Source organism: Centropristis striata, chromosome 19 (genome assembly GCF_030273125.1).
Source record: "Centropristis striata isolate RG_2023a ecotype Rhode Island chromosome 19, C.striata_1.0, whole genome shotgun sequence".
NCBI classification, from domain to species: domain Eukaryota; kingdom Metazoa; phylum Chordata; class Actinopteri; order Perciformes; family Serranidae; genus Centropristis; species Centropristis striata.
This window is the reverse complement of record NC_081535.1, coordinates 27859904-27881220: the sequence shown is the minus strand read 5'-3', so window position 1 is coordinate 27881220 and position 21317 is coordinate 27859904. Positions and strand designations below refer to the sequence as shown.

The window sequence follows — 21317 nt, the reverse complement described above, 5'->3', positions numbered from 1 at the left end:
TGTGTGTGTGTATGTGTGTGCATGTGTGTGTGTGCTGCATCTAAACCTGACTGAACCCTGTAATAGATGGTGAGTCTCTCTCTTCTATCTACACCAGCAGATTTGATACTAGCGAGCAACAAAGCTAAGCCACACAGGCAGCAAATGTGTGGCTTAATGTCAAGTTTAAACTTATGACGCATGAAATGATTATAAGTATTTAAATAAACTGTGCACTTGTAGGTTTGCATATTGCAGTTATTAATTCATAGCTAAATGCAGTGTTGTGCTAGTGTAGATATCAGGATTTGTTCTTTTTCCATTTCTGACCTCGAACCCTGCTGAGTGGAGATGGGAGGGGGCAACGGTCATGAGGTCAACCTCCTGTTGTAGGTAGTCGTCAGTTTCAACATCCTACCACTTTCCCCCTGTGGGGTCAAACATGGGATTTACCAGGGCAACCAGACCACAGGATGCACAAGTTATTGGTTTATTTAAATACAATCCAGAAGGAAAAGCATTCTGCTTTCCAAAAGATGTACAAATAATCACATAAATATTGTTAGAACACATTTAAATCAAGAATGATTTAGCCGTGGCTGTCCCTGTCTGGCCCTACAGTGGAAAGTGGCTCTGGATGGGGGCTTTATGCAGCGTGTGCACTTTATGGACTCTATCTGACACCACTGTCCATTTCCTGGATGGGCGTGGCTTATTTGGCTGTGATGACCGCTGGCATGTCAGTGGTGGCGTCGGGTCCGGCAGCCTGCTCGTCTGAATCGCTCTCATCGCTCTCATCTGAATCGCTGTCAGCGGCTCCGGGCGTGGCCGTGGCCGTGGCCTCCTCGCTGCTCTGGCTTTCCTCGTCCTCTGACTCCTGGCTGGTGCTGGCGCTGTCGCTGGTGGTGCTGGCACTCTCCTCCTCCTCCTCTTCCTCTGGGGCACTGGAGCTCTCGCTGGTGGTGGCGTCGCTGGCGCTGGCACTCTCCTCCTCCTCTGGAAGGGAGGCCTGGCGAGGGCTAATGTCCTGACTCTCTGAGGTGCCGGAGGAGGCGTCGAGGCCCTGGCTCTCCACCTCAGGGGTGCTGGTGTCCTCCTCCAGGAGGTCAGAGTGGACCTGAAGAGCCTGGAGGTCAGGCAGAGGAGGGATGGGAGTTAAGGTACATTTTAAAGCTCTGATTCCACACATTATTAATGCTGATATATGAGTAATGGTAAATTGAAGGTAACATTTTGGCAATTATCAGACAGTTTCATGGTGGCAATTAGCCTGGCTAATGCCAGACTAATCACAAATGAGATTAGTTTGAAAACCAGCCATTCAATTCTCCGTAGAGGAGGGGTGGTTTACGATCCTCCAGAGCTGTTTATTGGGCGATACGAATGTCTATCAAAAGCGTCTGTGCGTAGCTGTTAGCCAATCGTATCAGTTATACCAGATGACGTATGTAGAGCGACAGAAATGGATGTTTACATAGCCAGACTAGCCCATCTCTACTTTGAGACTAAAATGCTCAATTCTGCTTCTGCAACGTTTTTCTGCAGCATATTCTAACTCTGGCTGCTCACAGTCTACCGGCAGTGTTGGTGTGTGTGTATGTGTGTCTGTGAGAGAGTGTTGCTTGCTGTTTTGCTTCCACAGTTCTCACTTTCTGCAAGATTATTCATTTTTAAACCTTATTCCCCCTCATATCATTCAGCCACACACATCCACTGATTTTATGGTCAATAGACGAGCTGCTGCGGGTCTCTGGGCGGCTCCGCTGTCCCCCGGCTCGTAGCGAGATCACCGGTGTTACAGCAGCGAGCGGTAGCGGGGCTAGTTGGTAGATTAGGCTTTTGCCAAATGTTGTCGGAAGCAAGATAAAATCATCCTTTTTGGTGGTGAAACAGGAGTGTAAAGTCAAACGTTGTTCTTCTTTTAAAATCAACTTTCACTCTAAACTATTTAAAACGCTGTCTACAGCTAAAGAGAGTTTAGCGTCTGCTGCAGCCGTGTTGGATCCATAAGAAAACCACAAAACTACAAGCTTCCGTCTGTCCAATAGTACGCGTCATCGTCTTGCCGTCCCTCCCCGTTATGTGATTGGATCCCTAAAACAGGGCTAAGAAACGGCCATAGTTGCCAGACCGACTGAAGGTTTGAAATGAAATTGAGTGCGCAAGGCAGTATGGGTATACCCAGGCTAGGTGGCAATTGCATGCAATAAGACATTCTACAGCAGCTAAATGCAAATTTCATTCTGTCCATAAGTGCAAACCAGCCATTACCTTGTACACCTGCAGTGACTTCTCCACCTCGTTGCCCTCTGTCATGTCGTAGGCCGACTTTTTCCCTTCGCTGATAAACTCGTAGGACTTGTAGGGAGCAGGAACCTTGTGGTAGGATTTGTCCTCGTAGTAAACAATGGACTTATAGTCGCTGGGGTAGCCTCCCAAGCTGTCTCCGCGGCCTGCATCCGTGTCGGTGACGATGGTAGGCACGATGGGCTCAACGGTGGTCTCGGCCACGGGTTCCTCTGTGACGACCACGGGGATGTCGGTGGCGGGAGCGGGAGTGGAAGACTCGCCTGATTCCGAACTGTCGCTGGATTCATCCTCATCGGTGTCCTGAGAACGCAATGGTTAGAGGTGAGCTGTCAGAGAGTTGATTGGAGCATCCAGGCAGATAGTAGGGTTGGAAACTCAAAGTTTAGGCAGCTTGTTACTCTTAGCTAAAGTAGCACTAACCACTGTTGCTGCACATGAGACTGATATTGCTTTTTCAAATTAAGAAGTACTTCTTATTTTTGGGAAACAGATAAAGAGGCACTTATAGTGATAGTATGTATTACATCTGTATTTTATCAACATATCCTCATACAATTTAAATGGTACCTCATGAAATATGACCATTCTATTAAACTTTGTGAGATACAATTACTTGGTTAGAGAATCTATAGTGATGATGCATTAGCAAGCCTCTGACATTGGTTTGAATAACATCAAAGTGGTCTCACAGCTAACCCACATATATACAGACCATTATACAGGCATTTAAATGAAGTGTTTCCACTCTTACACACAAAACACAGACAAAAATGCATGCAGTGGCTCTCCCGGCTTCCTGTTATATGATATTCTGTCTATTTTTACCTTCAGAAAAAAGGCTTCATGCTGTAAATGTAGCCAGATGTGTTGTTGGTGTGTTTTTACTCACAGTCTCCTCTGTTTCATCATCATCATCGTCATCATCACTGTCCTCGCTGTCCTGGGTGCTGACAGAGGCTGTTTCTGGGGATGAAGTTGTGTCTGCGCTGACAGATTTGACTTCTGCTGGAGTCTCTACTGCCACCTCCTGCAAAGATCATTAAAACACAAAAAAAACTTAATCACAGGTGCAGACAAAAGACATGAGAAGATTCTGATTATTTAACAAGATGTGTCCTAATGAATTTTAATTGATTTGACATATCTCACCTCAACTTCATCTGAGGTGTCTGTGCTTTCATCTGAGCTGGCAGCAGCTGCTGCCTCGACATTCTGCAACACGAGAGAGACAATTTATTCGGTTAACCCTGTTTTTGCCCTTTAACATTTAAAAAAATGCTTCTCCATTCATGTCAACCAGCACATGTGCAGAATGGATCATGATTACTTGTACTTGCTGTACTTGTATAAACCATAGTACCAGCCAGTTAGCTTGGTTAGCAAGTTAGCAACTGTTATTTAAAATGGATAGTTGACACCTTACAGTGTCATGTAATGCAACTGAACACTGAAAAAATATATTTTAAGTGACCAAAATGTTACTGTTAACTTTTTAGATGAAGTGTAAAACCACTGAAAAGGACAAAGTTGTATAACGAAAACGCACTGTGGTAATGACCTGCCAATCATAAGGTAGCCCTTCCCTAAAGGACACCTACTTTATTGTCTCTTTGCCTCTAAAAGGGTTTATAATTTACAAATATGTTTGAGAACAAAAACTCTTTAGGGGAATGTTTACTGAGGTAATCAATCTAGTGAGAACTAGGGTCATTTTCCTATTGACTTACATACAAACTGACTTCTTTATGCAACTAGTGAAGTCGGCCCCTGCTGGCCATTACAAAGAATGCAGGTTTACTTTCAGGCCTGGAGGTCTCTGTGTAAAGTAATTTATCTGAGTCTTTAAAGGGGCACGCCAGTGATTTTGCATTGAACTTCCATAAAGTTAGGGGACTTCCAAGAGACAGGTTGAAAAATCACTAAAAGAGGCCAAGACTTCATGACTTCCAGAGTAAGCGCCAAGCTCCCCTTGATCCTACATTTCCCATAATGTAACTCAAGAGCGTCTGTCATTTGACCCCCCTGCCTCCTTAATACCCACATTTTCCACGAGTTTGGCCATAAACATACAGATCTTGTGTGTAATTTTATCAATGAAACATAATGATAGAAGAGGAAACCAGATTGAACCAAATTTTTTTTAAAGATTTTACCTGTACAGGTGCTGCACGGTACTGGGGAACCTCTGCCGCCTTTCTTCTGAGAGGTGGAGCGGCTGGACGTCTTACCTGTGGACAAGACCAACATCAGTCTCTCTCTCTCTCTCTCTCTCTCTCTCTCTGTCTTTCTCTCACTCTCACTTTCCAGATACTTACCACTTCCTCAGAGCTCTCTGAACTGCTCAAAGAGACCTTTCTCGCCTGAAAACCAAACAAAGATATAAATAAAAATGAATGGAAAGGAAGTACGTAAATAAACCCAACCTAATGTTTGCTGTTCTCAATTAAGCAAAAGTTATTTGAAGTTTTGACTCACCGGCCGACAGAGGACTGTGGCGAAGAGCAGAACGAAAACAACAGCCACTTTCATTGTGTCACAGTTTGGTGTCTGGATAGGGAGAAAACCAGAAACACGCAGGTTGAAGTCACACAATGAAACATTATTGTATAACACAATGAAACAATAAACCATAATCATGATGCACAGAACTTGTACGACACCAAAATACTCGTCCGGAGGCCATAACTTCACAGGAAACACAATGACATGTCAAACTGAGAAGGAGCTGCTAGTCTCCTCAGTAAATCCTCTCGCCCAGATTCCTTCCTAAAAATGGAGGCTACACGATCACATGACTGTTAACTAGCAGTGGCACTTCCTGAGGCCTTGCTCGTTCACAGGAAGTTCTTAATTACAGACCTAAACGAGCGGTTGTGCGTCTCTTGTTTCGATACGGTAAAACATTTCCCTCTGTCATCAGAGCGAGAAAATCACATCGTTTTGGTGCGTGGTTTATTCAACTATGAGACAGGAGGTTTCTGGTGGATTCTGGTTCAGAAGATGTGAGAAAATAACAGGTATCATTTGGAAAGAGATGAATGCGGTAGGTTGGCTGAAGAGAGTCTAGTTTACATTTCCATCAATCACTCTGCAAATCACCTTTTAAGAATGTATTAGGTCCACCACATGCACACAAATTGATGCAAATAGAACATGAAAAGCGGGACAAGAGTTTTTCCTAATCCTGCTGACAAACAAACTGAACCAAAAACAGAACCTCCTATGTGGAGGTAATGAAGTAATCCCTTTAAATATCTGTTTTTAAAGACAGTAACTGTATTCAGAATACAACTAATTTAAACTGTTGGACATATAGTTACTTATATTTAGTATTTCTGTTAGTTTCTTTCCCCAAACTTTCCCCAAAACTTGAAGTTGTCACATTCCAAGTGTTTAAAGAGCAACAATGGAGGTCTATGGCAGGAGACAAATCAGGCTTTAGGTACAGAGATAATACTTTTTAAAGGGATCAGTTTTTGTATTGGTTTTACATGTGGGATTCTAGTTGTAATTTTACTTGAGTAGACGTTTAGAGTACTTTTTACCAGCAGAATGTCAGTATTTTACATCCATTTTTTCACTGCAGATATTAAGTTTGTTAACTTTCAAATGTTTTTTTCCCCCTGTTCTCCTCCCTTAATGTAACAAGCGATTCTTTTTGTGTGTGTGTGTGTGTGTGCGTGTGTGTGTGTGTGTGTGTGTGTGTGTGTGTGCTGTGGGAGAAGCAGTCAAAAAGTCTGGGTTTATCTTTAATGATGGACTCTTCCTATACTGTGTAATTCACCCGGTTATAACTGGAAAGCCACAGTGCAGCAGAAACATGACAGACGCCCATATGACTGTATGCGTGTGTGTATTTCTGTACATCTATCCTTGAGAGGCCCAATTTCAGACCTCCAGAGTATAGACATTTTTTTCTAGTCCTAAGTTCATCCAAGAGCTGTTGGAAGGTTTCGTCTCGGTTTCAATGTTAAGTTTTTGGGGTGGTAAGTTTATGATTGGGGTTAACCCCTTTTATGCACAGGCCATTGGGCTTGAATTTAGTTGGGGTTGAGGTTACTGGGTTTAGGTTTAGGTTAAGGGTTTGGGGTGTTTAAAGGTATTATTCAGCATTTTTTTGTCTTGTATCTATACTCTTAATATGAAGCTTATGCTAGCAGGGAACTGGCTTCACTTAACATATTTTTTTTGGTTAAAACTGTACAAAAACTATGTATTTCAATGTCAACTGAAAGCAAGACATGAGCTTTGTGTTTTTTCTGTCATCTAATACCCTCTGACTCTGTCTCCGGTTAACGCCTACCCAACCGAATGTTTTTCTGGGAAGAAGAAGAGACGGCTAGCATGAAAGCGTAGTAAAAAAAATGTTTAGTTTATCTTTGCTATATAACTGTGAAATTTTGATACATATTGTTGAAACACACGTTTGTTTGTAATCCGAACAACCACCACCGGAAGTTATTTGTACTGACATAAAGTAAAGTTGGCTGAGTCACTTTGATAGCCACAGCTAACGCTAACGCCAGTCCTAAACAGGAGTGTGTCTATGTTCCCCTCTTTGTATGAGACTGGGGAACATAGAACCCTTTTTCCCTGCTTTTCCCAAAAAGGGTCCTATGTTCCATGGCAAATAGGCCTAACCCTAACCCTATTTAAAAAGACAAGAAATTAGCTGCAAAGTAACCAGAAAGTAGCTGCTGTGCAAATGTAAGTTTTGGGCTGCTTGACCTAAGGTGGGCCATGCAATGTTAGGCCTGCTGGCCATGCTGAGTCTACCATAAAGATTGATAGATTGCAGGGGGATTGAGAGGGACCTTTTTGGGAAAAACGGGGAACATAGGGATGAACCTGTCCTGAACACATACAATGGTGATATTTGTGTGATTTAAACAAATGTTTATGCAGATGACACTTTGTTTAACACTACAAAACCAGAGTTGAAGCACGGAAAATTAAATTAAGCATATCTGTTCTGAGATGTGCAGAAAAAAAGGGAAAAACCAAAAGCTTCTAATGCTGTCTATGTGGCTTGGCCATTTAAGCTGTAACCAGTGACTTTGAGACCTAATCACTGAGCCACCAGGATGCTCCTGTGTTAAATGGAAGTTAATCAGTATGTGTGTTGTCAGTGTGTTTACTCAGTGTGGTTAGTCCTCGCTGGACCTGGTCATGTGACACCAGAAATTAGTTTCCTGCTGCCCACAGCTTCCCCTTCCTGTCTTGGTGATACTAATCAGCCAATCAAACACAGCCGCCCCCGACTTCGACTGACCAATCACAGGCGGACTTCCACCGCCATAAAGTCTTAAAAAAGAACTCATAATTAACGGCAATAAACTGCAGAGGTTTTATGGCGGATAACCAAACCCTCTTGTGGCTCCACAAGTTTAATGTGAGTTTGCTCAACACTGACTTTTAATTTCTGCTAATGTTGTACAAGTGTAGATGAAAAACTGTAAAGATGAAGCTGCAGTTTGTTAGGAAACTATCAGAGCTGCAGCTGGATCCTCCAAAGCAAGATAACAAGTGCACTGCAACACAATATTTAACCTGTTATTGAATAAGAATTATTTCATTATTATTAAAACATTAAATACGAGTTGAATTGTATTGTATTTGAGTGAAGATAGTGACAGCAAAATTCTTTAGTAGGACTTTTTGGAATTGTTTGGAAATTATTTTCTTTTTCTTTTTCTTTTTAAGGTCAAATGAACTGCAGTTTAGACTTTGTGAGATGAAATGACTTATATTACTTATTATTCAGTGTGTCAAAAAAGTACATGGACACCCGACATGTCATTGTAAAACTGTCTCTACTCTTCTGAGAAGGGCTTTCTACAAGATTTTAAAATCTGGCTGCAGGGACTTGGGATGCCATTAAAGAGCATAAGTGAGGTCCAACACTGATGGTGGGTGAAGGCCTGACTCAGGGCTCTGTGCAGGCCAGTCAACTTCTTCATTGGAACTAAAAGGCCCCGCTCCAGCCCAAAAAGTACACAAATGTTTGTAAATAGATGTGTCCATATATTTTTGGGGCATGCCGTGTATTTCCAATGCATAAAATAAGTTTTCTGCAAGTTTCTAAATGCTGGATTGTATTCTTAAGCTAAATAAAGCACAGCAGTTTATACAAATATTAACCTGCCCTCCCACCTCTCATCACACACCAGTGCTGCTGCGAAAACCCCCAACCAATCCCTTTACACAGTAAATATAAAGTCATATACTCATTCTGACCTTTTTTGCAGACGGAGGAAGATTCAGGAGTTTGCAGATTGTGGAGCAGAAACTGCCTTTAGTGTATCTCCTGGGATTCCCTGGATGTTGTTTGCTGCTCAGTGATGCTGCTGCTCCAACCGATGCTCCTGGTTGGCTTATAAACCCTCCAGCCTCGGACAGCAGCCAATCAGCTCGGAGCTTGTGATGTCATGAGGTTAACCGCTCCGTGGTCCACCTCTCCTCTCTCTCCCACTCTTCCTGTGGTTGGTGGTGTGGGGGCAAACACACACACACACACACACACACACACACACACACACACACACACATACACACAATGCAAAGACAAATACATGGATAAAGACATGCAGACATTTACAGCCCAGACAGAAGCATGTGAATGTACTTTTTCCCCCTTTTTTTCATACACACACACAATTGTTGTGTATGAAGTTAATTTAAGGACATGTAGTGACAGGTTCTGGGAAAAAACATCAGTGTATAGTGGCGGGTGGTATGACAGTGATTCAGCTTCCTCACAGACAGAAGAAAATCATCTGACTGAGGTCTCTCGGGATAATTGAGAATTTGTCTGCGACACCAGACTGATTTGTGTGTGAGTGTGTGTGTGTACAACTGTATGTATGTATATATTTGGAGTGAGTTCGCACACTCATGGAAATAATGAAGGCACAGGCACTTTAAACTTGGACAAATCAAAATCACACATTTTCCTGCAAAGGGCTTTTAAATTAGTACAATATGTGACACATTCTACCCTCAGACCCTCAGTACCAGGACCCCTTGGCATAACTTTTTAATACACTGATTAGCCCTACAAGTCAAACTATGACACTCAACTACGACTTCAGAAATATACGTTTGACCAATGAAATCCTTTGTTCCAGCTGATGTCATAACTCCAGGTCATAGATCATCAACAACAGAATAAAGGCTTGAGATCACTCTGGGATATGATCATGAATGTAGCTGACATTAATTAAACAATACAGAAACGAATTAGAACTTGAATTTGATGCTAATCTGGTTGTGGCTAGCCCCATTCAACATATAACATTAGCAAGTTCATATCAGCTACATTACCATTTTTATAGTATTCCAGCAGCTAGGTGATCTCAAGCCTGTACTGTAGCTCTCTGTCTGGATAGGTTTTTGTTGTGTTGTCTCAGGACCCCTTGCCATCAACACAGTCTACATTTATGTACCCCCCAGGGTTCATTATTGGACTTCAACTAACTAGTTTACTTTTTTATTTTATGGCCAAAAAGGTACATACAGTATGTATTCCCAATGGTTTATTATTGGACCTCAATAAACTAGTGTACCTTGTTTCTTTTTATCACCAAAAAAGTACATACAGTATGTGTTCCCAAGGGTTCAGTATTGGACCTCAACAAACTAGTGTACTTTTTTATTTTATGGCCAAAAAGGTACATACGTTATGTGTTCCCAATAGTTCATTATTGGACCTCAACTAACTAGTGTAGCTTATTTCTTTTTTATGGCCAAAAAGGTACATACAGTATGTGTTCCCAATAAATCATTATTGGACCTCAACTAATTAGTGTACTTTTTTATTTTTTAGGGCCAAAAAGGTACATACAGTATGTGTTCCCAATGGTTCATTATTGTACCTCAACTAACGAGTGTACTTTTTTACTTTTTAGGGCCAAAAAGGTACATACAGTATGTGTTCCCAAGGGTTCATTATTGGGCCTCAACCAAAGAGTGTACTTTTTTACTTTTTAGGGCCATAAAGGTACATACAGTATGTATTTCCAATGGTTCATTATTGTACCTCAACTAACAAGTGTACTTTTTTACTTTTTAGGGCCAAAAAGGTACATACAGTATGTGTTCCCAATGAATCATTATTGGACCTCGACTAACTAGTGTACCTTATATCTTTTTATGGGCAAAAAGGTACATACAGTATGTGTTCCCAAGCCAATGTCAAGAGTATAACAGCATAACTTTAGATGGTACTGCCCCAGTGACAAGCTGTTGAATCCCAAAAGGTACAAATTCAGCACATTATTTCTGACAGGGTTTCTGACTAGGTACCCTACATGTCAAACTTTGTATTTTATTTTGGTAGCAGTACTAAACATGTGATGACGTGGAGATAAGAAGAAGTCTGGTTATACGGAAAAGGATTTTTTTTTTTTTTAAATGGATAAAGACCAAAAATAACAATAGTAAAATGACAAAATGTCAAATAGGATGGCAATAAGACAGATATATTGCAAAAGTGTGGATCTAGGAGGATTTATTGTTATTGTGTGAAAAAGATGAGGTCAGGAGAGGACAATCGTTCACACATTTTGTTTGGGTAAAATAGTTTAGATTTACACCCTGCTGACTTTAATTTAAAATAAGACTGAAGTGGGTTGTATCCAGACAGACATGCATACTCTGAATTCTCTTGTAATTTGGATTTTGCGCTTGCAGCGGTGTTGAGACGACACTAACTTGATTGCCTCGTAAAGTGTCTGAGTCTGTCTGACGATATACACTGTATACATACACTCACACACTCACATGCTGATGCAGAGTTGTTTACATCAAAGTGCACTAATACACTGAATGAGACTTATACACACATTCCCATATATTATGATTTATGATCTAGAAAGAGACAGGTAGATGAACAACAACTCAACCTCCCCAGACATCTTACATGTCACTTTTTTCCTCAGGATATCCAGTGTCCTAATGTATGCTCACACGTAACTGAAGTTTTTGAAGTTTTTAGCTCCAAAGGGCATCTTAAATCCAGAGCACCAAGCACATATTTTGTCTGAAAAAATTTGCATAGAGTTTTGTAAAAACTAAATTATGTGGGTCCTTATGAATGCTTGCACACCCCAGCATAGCATTCGTGTGGGGGGAAAATGTATGTATATCTTTGATTTTCCCCTTTGTTTTCTGTATAGAATGGTGCCTCAGTTTTTCGGTTGTTTATTTCCAGTTCTTGTTTAATTAGGTTATGGTTCTGTGACAGAAGGGCTTTTTTTGGATCCGACGGCCCACCAGACCTTTTAGTTTTTCAGTAGTTTTATGATTTGCTCTGGGTTGTTTTGTCTATTTAACTTTTTGTTAATAAATCATTGTTTTGCACTCCTGACTTTGTGACAATTATGTTAGATCCCCTTTATTGGGAGCCTTTGGTAGGGGTCGTAACAATACTACATGAGAAAAACTACATGGCTTATGCCACGAACTGCATGGGATTAACAAGTGGGCATGCATGTAAAGGGGAGACTCATCGGTTCACACACCCCATTTTAATTCTGATATCGAGAGGTCAGAGGTCAAGGGACTGCTTTGAAATGGCCATATCAGATTTCCCCTCCCCCAAATTTTGCCTAACTTTGGAGCATTATTTAGCCTCCTGCCCAACAACATAGCATGACATGGTTGGTATCAAAGGATGGATGGTCCTCTGTGTTTTGGAAGTAGTGAACACACAAATGGATGAATAAGACTTGCTGCTCGAGTTGTGTGAGAGTTTCCAAGCGGATGTTGTGATCACGGCCTAACCAGCTATGAGGTCACCGAGGTCTGGACTTCTAACTGTTTTACAAAATAAGACAATAAAAATTGTTTAAAAACATGAAGCTCTGAATTGCTTTTACTTTGAAAAGAAGGGACTGCTATGAAGTCATGGCCCACCCTATACTGTGACATGAAGTGTGACTTATGTCCGTTATACGAACTTTACCCCGCTTTGCTTCCTGTCCAGTGTACAGTAACTTTACCATAGCCTCCAGTGATCACATTATATAACTTTTTATGCTTAAGTTATTTACTTCACTATTCACAGTTAGCTAGCTCTATACATATTGTATTTGCTGCGAGTTTAGTATAACATGTTTTTATCATTTTTAAAATCATTTTCATAGGCACCTATGTGTCTTAAAATACTGAGGTAAGCCAGTCAACTAGCCTAGCTGGCTAACAAAACAAAGAAAAGCACTGTCAGTTTTATGAGGAGAGTGTGTTTTGGTCCGTCTTTGGTTTTCATCACTTAGTTTTTATTTATCCTCCGTTAGCTTTCCCTCCTTTCCAGCTGCTGCTGAGCCAAAGTGTTAGCCAAGCTGTGAGAATCATGCTAACGGTGTTGCTATACTGAGTGATATATTTGAACAATAATAACATGCATTAATTGATTCAAAGCATTTAAATTATCCTCAAGCAAATGAACAAGATGTTATCAATAATGCCTGATTAACTTCACGGATTGCTCATTCCACAGAAAACAAATCAGATAGAAAATTTGCAGTAACTCAAGTGAAATGCCCCAAAGATTATAGGTGTCATTTGAGCATGATTTATGCATGGAATGCCTTAAATACGATACATTATGAGAAATACTAATTTCTAAACCCTGGCTACAGCCCTGGTTGTAATACAGTTTTGCTGCCCACATTTAATTTCCTTCAGTTTTGGAAACTTGCAGAAGTCACCCCAACAGCAAGACAAGCTCACACAGGAGGATAAAAGACAAAATATCCCAGTGAATCAGCATCCTTTTGCTGAAAACACAATTTGGTTGCTTTGGCAGCATTTCCAATAAAACAGTATTATTAATCAGTAATTCACAATAGACGTAAATGCAGGACTCAGCATATACACATTCAGATGCGTGCAGATACAGAAATAACATAAACAATCATTTAAAGCATCAGACACTGATTTTTTCCCCGTTGACACCATTAGTCACTGGGTTAACACACACACACACACACACACACTGACAGTCTGATTACAGTAACACAGTGTGTCATCACTCTGATCGTACAGACTTGTTGGATTCTGACAGCTTGATGAGTTCTGAGGCCTCACAGTCACAAACGTACAATTACTCAGCCGCTCAAATCAAAGCTTTCTTCCACTGCCGACACACTGAGGTATGTCGCCCGTGAAATACAGCAGCAGCGTCCTGCTCAGTCTTGTACCGTATGACCCGAGAGAACCGTCGCTGTCTGATAATTAAAGATTATAGATGTTAAATATTTATGCTTTTAAAGATGTCTGGGTTGAATAGTTGATGAGTAATTATCCTCCACATTACACTGCGGTACATTGTAACCTTGTATCAGGGCAACTGATGGATTTCTTTTTCTTTCTTTGTATTTGTTTTATATATTATTGATATATTTCTTGTCACAGAATATAAATTATGTTCCTGTGCATTTTATTTACAACAAGCCCTCCAACATTTACATTTACATCCATCATTTAGCAGACGCTTTTTAGGATCATCATCAATAAGTGCTAGTGACAATTCTTTAAGGAGTAGAATTGTCATGTGGTGCTAGGAGAGAAGATGCTCTCTGAAGAGCTGGGTCTTCAGGAGGTTTTTAAAGGTAGAGAAGGACGCCCCTGCTCTGGTAGTGGTTCCACCAGCGGGGGACGGTAAATGGTACATGGACCTGCGCTTATATAGCGCTTTGCTAGTCGCTTTACGACCACTCAAAGCGTTTCACACTACAGACAGCGCTCATTCACCCGTTCACACACACATTCATTCTGGTGGCAGAGGCTACCCTCAACTCTGCCACCATTGGGAATTCATTCACACACCAATGAACACAGCATCAGGAGCAATTTGGGGTTCAGTATCTTGCTCAAGGATACTTCGACATGTAGGCTGCCATGGTCAGGGATCGAACCACCAACCCTCCAATCGGACGGCAACCCGCTCTACCAACTGAGCCACAGCTGGCCCAACAAGAACAAGAAATGCAAAGTTTGGATTGCCTTGAAAGAACAGGTGACAGAGCCAGTTGCTGTTCATTGGAAGAGCGCAGCGGTCGTGAGTTAGCTATGCCTGAATCAGGGCGTTCAGGTAGCTGGCTGCAGTACGGAGACAACTTTATAGGAATCATTAGAGATTTGAATGTGATGCAGGCTGCAACAGGTAGCCAGTGGAGCTGGATGAGCAGCGGTGTGACATGTGACCTTTTTGGCTGGTTGTAGACCAGGCGCGCCGTAGGGTTCTGGATCATCTGAAGGGGTTTTATTGTGCAGTCTGGCAGCCCGTCAGGAGGGTGTTGCAGTGGTCAAGTTTTGAGATGACGACAGCTTGTGTCAAGAGTTGAGTGGCATGTTGAGTTAGGTAAGGTCTGATTTTTCTGATGTTTTAAAGTACAAAGCGGCATGACCAGGCAACTGAGGCGACATGACTGGAAAATTTGAGTTGGTCATCAATCATCACCCCTAAGTTTCTCATCACCCTGGTGGGGGCAAGACACAGGAAGTCATGATGATGTTGATGTCGTGGTGTATTGTAGGTTTAGCAGGGAGGACCAGCAGTTCAGTTTTTGAAAGGTTCAGCTGGAGGTGATTTGCCTTCATCCAAGTGGCTGTCTGAAAGGCAGTCAGAGACCCGTGCATATGATGAATTATGTCATATTTTTTCCTATGACAAGAGTGCCAATTTTGGGAGTCAGCGTATGATTGAGGTCCACACAGACAAAATGCAGTTGTGAGTTTTCGACCAAAACTATCAGGAGCCAAATGGGTGATAATTCATTCTTCCCTTTCACGTACACAAAAAATATCTCTCACAAACACACTTTTACCTCTCATATTCACAAAAAGTACATCCTTTTGGTGGTGGACAGCCTCTTTATTCATTTACTTCATGCCATTGTTGATACTGTGCGTGAAGATCTTAAACACGGAATAACCACAGATGTGATGCTGATCTACAAAAGGACAATGCATGCTTGTGTCAGTATGTGTGTGAAGCTGAGTGAGCTCTGATTAAAGAAGAATAAATCAGTGTGAGACATGTCTGGGATGAATGAGTCAGGGCACGCTGGATAAAGTTTGTACCCTGTTTACATCCAGCGATCGAAATGTTATGTTCATCTGTGTGTCTGAGCTCATTTTCTCAGTGTATCTGTTTTTATGTTTCTCTGTCACTAAGTACAGTGTTTTTAAAGCACTAGGTCCCAGATCAATTCTATATAGAATACTGATATCAAAGGCTACAGTATGTACAACAATAGATGATGCACTGATATAGCATCATGGAGATTGTATTTATTCACTAAATGTGTATTATTAATGGTAAGTGAAAGAACAGAAGTGACCCTTTTTAATGCCGCCAAACGGCATGCTGGGTACAGCTCACTCTCAGTCACCTGCTACAGTACATATAAGGACAGAGTATCAGGGATTTAGCTTATGAAATTAACACCTTTGTTAACAGGAATAGAAAAAGAAGAAAAATAAAGCACTGATTTCTCTGTTGACGATTTCTCTTGTTACTTCCTTCATAAAGAGACTTTAAGTACATCTGCTCTGCGTCTGAGTCCTGCCTTGAGCCCGGCCTGACAGTAATGAGGTTTAATTAATGTCTAGTCACTTTAAACTGATTATGTTTTTATGTTTAATCATGACCTGAAAGTAACTAAAGCTGTCAGCTAACTGTAGTGGAGTAAATGTACAATATTTGCCTCAAAATATAGTGGCGTAGAGTTAGAAAGTTACATAAAATGGAAATACTCAAGTAAAGTACAAAATGTCTCTCCTTTTCCTCTGTCACTTCCAAAATAAAGCAAAAAAATTATCTTTAAAAAATCAGAATTAGGATGTGGTGTTCAACTAAGACGAAGATACTGGAAGAATATGAATAATGTGCACCCCGGCAATTAAACGTTCTTGCAATTATTTATGCGCAAATGTGTTTATGCTTGTGTGTCATTGTCATAAATCATCAAACAGTTCAGCTAAGGACTACCATGAAATTTAATCACCAAGAAATTAGACATGAAGAGACAAATTAAATGTTTCTGGTTATGAGCAGTACACTTTTTTTCTACCTGTTCCATGTTGGCCTGCTGAATATGAGCCACTGACCAGGTGAGTGCAGTGAACAGTGATGTGGACAGAAGTTATTATAGAGACAATAAAGAAGAAACCAGCAGCACCAAAGCCTGAGGAAGCAGAAAATGCAGAAAAGCAGAAAACCGCTGCTGCAATTCTGGAAAAAGAAAATTAACAGTAAAAAAACATCAAACGTGAGGACGTGGAGGACGGACTGGTCTGATGCCTCCCACAGTTTCCAACACTGGGAACAAAAACAAATCAGAGTGGTGTGAACCTTTTATTTGGAAAAACACAAAAGTGTCGTTTCATAGTTCAATAAAATTGTCCCAAAAAAGGACCAAAGTTCAACTAAAACAGATCAAATGGACTAATTAATTTCTCCTTCATTGTTGTTGTTGTTTAGCAATGCATGTTCCAGTTGGTCCTTTCCTCCTTGTGATTGGGTGACAGGGACGAGTGGCAGCAGTTTAATGGTGCCCAACTTTAACAGCTCTTCTTTAAACTAAGTTTAATTAACTTAAGTAATATATGTGATGTTACTGACAGCATGAAGCACCACCAGGCCAGTCATATAACAGGATTTCATTAAATCAGAGTTCTTCTTTGTGACACATTTATCAGAATAGCTGAGCTTCCAAAAAAGTTGTGATACAGTCTAAAATATAAATAAAATAGAGTCTTATCATTTGCCAATAATGTTTTTTTTAACCTATTGTCAACTAAAAGCTGGACAAAAATAATATATTTTATGTTATCTTTTATGTAACAGTCTGTTGTCTTTCTTGATTTATTTTGCACTTCATAATGCACCACATATTGTACATGCCTGCACGCTTTTCCTTGTAAGCCAAGCTGTTGTAACACGTGCAGAATGTGTCCCGTGCTGAAATAAGCAGGACATCACTGGAAAAGTCTGGATGGCAGCATATGCTCGTGCAAAACAATTCTGTACCCTTCAGCTTTAATGGTGCCTTCACGTATATTAGAGGTGGAGGGAAAAAATGTTACAGCAGAGTATTGCAATGTTTTTTTCTTTTTAGTTTCGACGGCCATTTTTATTTTTTTCTGGAGGCTGTAGTGGGCTCACTTTTAGGAATATATTGGAGATACTAGTGTCATATGAAGCTAGAAGAATCTAAGGACTCCATAGGCACCATGTGCGTCGGGAAGTTGTCGAAATAATGCTGCAAAGTTAGGCTTTTTTATGTTTCATGGTGATTTTCAAAGCGGTCATGTGACCTCTGACGTCATGCTATCTCAATGAAAATAGGCTGTCTGAGTTCCGACAAGTTGACTCATTGTGGAGAAATAAAAAGACTGAAGTGAGGTGAATAGACTTAGAATTTTCTCTTATTTGAAAAAACAATTATTGATTTAATTTAATTTTGTGGACAAAAAATCCAGTTAAACAGTTAAATTGAAATATATATTGTATCGCAATACTCACCATATCACAAAATGCTTAAAAACCACAATAATATTGTATCATGACTCAAGAATTGGGATAAAATCATATCGTGGGGCCTCCGGGGATTCACACCTCTAACAGATATGCAAGTTACCCATAATTCCATTGGTAAAACATTAAATAAATGTACTTTCCTATTGAATATACACCAGTGCTCAAAAGTTTGCGGTCACCCAGAAAATGTCTGTTGTTTTCCATGAAAATTCATTAAATTGTTGAGTTGAAATAAATCCAAAACATCGTAAAGACATTGACATTGAAAAGGGCAGAAATAAAATTTTTAACCTGTACAAATCTCCAACTTATCTCTAGGTAATCAAATCAGCACTTAACATTTTTCAGCTGTGCTAACATAATGCTCAGGTGTTTTAATAACCAATGAGCCTTTCAACACTATAAACGTGGATTAACAAAATTTGCCACTGGAACAAATAATGATGGTTGCTGACAATATTTAATAGATAATTCATAAGAAAATCAGCCGTTTCCAGTAGTGATGCACCAATGAAGCCTCATGAACCATTTTCTTTATCTTATGAGCCTTATGATTTAAAGAAAAAGGCTCAAGCTATGGTAATTGAATGTACTTTCAGCTCTTTGTTGAACAGAGAACGCCATCTAGTAGGCTCAGAAAATAAATAAAATGGTTCATGAAGCTTCATTGGGACATCACTAGCGTTAACTCAACATTTTAAAGTTGTGTCATCTGCATACAGACAGACATTACAAGTTTTTAAAGCAAAGACAAATGGACTGAAACTCACATTTTCAGTTGTCTTAATTACATCTGATATCAAACAGTATCGTTCTTAACTGGAAGAAATGAACGGAACGGATCACACACACACACACGCACACACACAAATTGCATTGTTAAGCTGATGTCATTGTCCGTTTTCTAGCATCTCGTTAAGTGCATGCGAGGGGCCTCCATCTCTGTGGTCGCCTCAGTGTGGAAATATTCTTTTTAAACAGCAACCTCAGGATATTTGTGTGTTCATGCAAATTGCTGCATTAATCTTTAATAGAACATTAGTCCATCAACTTCTGTTATAGTAAAAAAATATATGTGAGAGTGTTAATGGATGCTGGGAGAGATCAGATGTGGTCAAGCTGCTGGTGGAGATGGAACAACACACACACACACACACACACACACACACACAAACATGTACTTATATAATGCAGGCAACCACACACAGACACACATACACACTCTTCAGGCTATAAATGTGGTGGAACACTGACTGGCAGACAGTGGAACAATAAATTAATGAGTGTGAAACCTGCTATGATAAGGACTTTCCCAGACTGCGTGTGTGTCCGTGCGGTGCAAGTGCATATGTGTTACATGTGTGTGTGTTTTTGTATTTCTCCGAACACAACACTGGAAAAAACCTCTTGCTGCATGATCCAAATTTTGATTTATTCAAATAAATAAAGTCACTCTACAGGGTTGGATTTTCTACCAACAAACCTTGTGATTGTGATGATTAACACGTCCCCATATTGTTGTATTGGCTTGCATTAAAATTGGATCCCTTTTCTATACTTGGCATTAACATCATAAAACTCAAGTAGTTAATGCAAATACACACAGAACCCCATTTTCTATGCAAAGCGAATTCCAAAGATCATGCTGGGATCATAGTCATCATGTCAACTGGTCTCCCCTCAAAAGTCATTATAGGGCATTTTTACATGCAGCAAAATGCGACTCATATTTACTCTTTAGAATGATCTCCACCACCATCTTGCAGACGTAGTAGTAATGAATGACGGCGATGCAAAGTTTAAATGCCGGCTGTATCCCTTGGGGTGGATGGGTCCTACGTAACGTAGGTTTATTTACATAACTTCCATGATTCACGTCATCTTCGTAACTTTGTTTCCGGCATTTTTGTCTTTATTCCTTTATAATGCCTTTCCAGGAAGCATTTTGCCCTAAACCAAAGTCAGTGATTATGTAGCCTTAATTCACCAAAACTGGAGCCTTTATACAACTGCGCACTGTACGTGTATGTATAATGACATTTGTGCTATATTTAAAATGCGCCGCTGTAACCTGAGCTGTGAAACGCTAATTTTGACAAACGCTGATAAGTGTCATTATGGGTGGTATTAGCTGTGTTTCCACTATAGTCGTATACCTGGAATGAGGCGGGTCTCCCTCACCCTAATTTGAATGTGAGCCGCCCCTTAGCGGCCGTTTGACCGACGGTTGTCGAAGAGCAGGGGCATTTTTCTCCCCTGAAAAAGCCTGATTGCTGATTGGACAGAATGCTAAGCGGGATGTGACATGCTGAGCAGGATGTGACATAGTACTCGACGCCACAACAACATGTGCCATTTTTAAAAGCAGGGGAAGTAGCGAGTAGTCACAAGAGACAAGAAACATAAATCCCTTTCATAGTGCGGTTGCGTAAATGTTCCGCTACATTGCCAGAAAGATCTGTGCCAGCTTTTCACCTTGGGCCGTTCATAATGATCCCATGAAGGCGTGATATTCTGCCCTTTCATAGTGCAGTCTAGCACCGCGGAACAAGATGCACAGTAGCACAGTGTTAATAGGCTACACAGTTAGCTCTGTAGCACTAAGTGCATGTGCTGCAGCAGTATGTTTTCACTTAGCAATCTCTGTTTGTTTACAACAAGCACCGGATACTCTGTGTACAGTAAGCGATGCCGGTTTGTTAACGATCAGCGGCGGACACTTTGTGCACACTTAGCATACCCGTTTGTTTACAATAAGTGGCGGACGATGTACGAAGTTAGCAGCAGTGGCCACAGTTGTTGTGCATGCTGTCGAAACTGTAGCTAAGCGTTTACGCGATGACTGAAAACAATATGTCACCTCCAGAATCTTGAAAAATCCCTCTGGGGCCTTTTTTTGTAATGGAGACACACCAAGTGAGCGGCCATTTGAGAGGGTGTGGGACTTTCCCAGCGGCCACTCTTAACCCTAGTGGAAACGCGGCTATTGACAAACCATCTATTATGTCGTCCAGGTTGGAGATCTTGATGTGTCATGAATGCTTCCTGACCCTTCACTCATTGATTCATGTTCTGCTGTTTTTCCATTTCACCAATGGTTTTGTTCTTTCAGAAATATATATGATAACCCCCTAACCATCAGTTTGACCACCTGACCTGGTTTTGACCTGCCAGTTTTGTGGATAAGACTTGATTTTGGACTTGCTCTTAACTTGTGACCCATTTAGTTCTATGAACGTTGCTTGCTACCTCAACTTCCTGCTGCTGCTTCGGTCATTCATCTTTAATCCTTAACCGCTTATCTGAACTTGGATTGTGGAGTTAGGGACCTGGAGCCAATCCCAGCTTGGCGAGACACACTGGACGTCTGGGCAATTTAGAGTCACCTGTGCTGCATGTCTTTTGACACACTGACACAAGGAGATCATGCAAACTGCTCACAGAAGAGCCATAGGAACCTGAGACCCTCTGGCTTTGAGGC

At 40.8% G+C, this 21317-nt stretch overlaps 1 protein-coding gene across 1 annotated transcript; it reads right to left on the bottom strand.

Annotated features, from left to right (window-relative positions):
- Positions 1-691: 691 nt before the first annotated feature.
- spp1 (secreted phosphoprotein 1) lies at positions 692-8615 on the bottom strand. The gene is made up of 8 exons (XM_059358495.1): positions 8527-8615; positions 4765-4836; positions 4605-4649; positions 4443-4517; positions 3439-3501; positions 3179-3316; positions 2251-2589; positions 692-1105 (listed from the first exon to the last, which is right to left on the bottom strand). The coding sequence occupies exons 2-8, from the start codon at positions 4816-4818 to the stop codon at positions 692-694; spliced, it is 1128 nt and encodes a 375-aa protein (XP_059214478.1). The 5' UTR covers positions 4819-4836; positions 8527-8615.
- Between the last annotated feature and the right edge of the window lie 12702 nt (positions 8616-21317).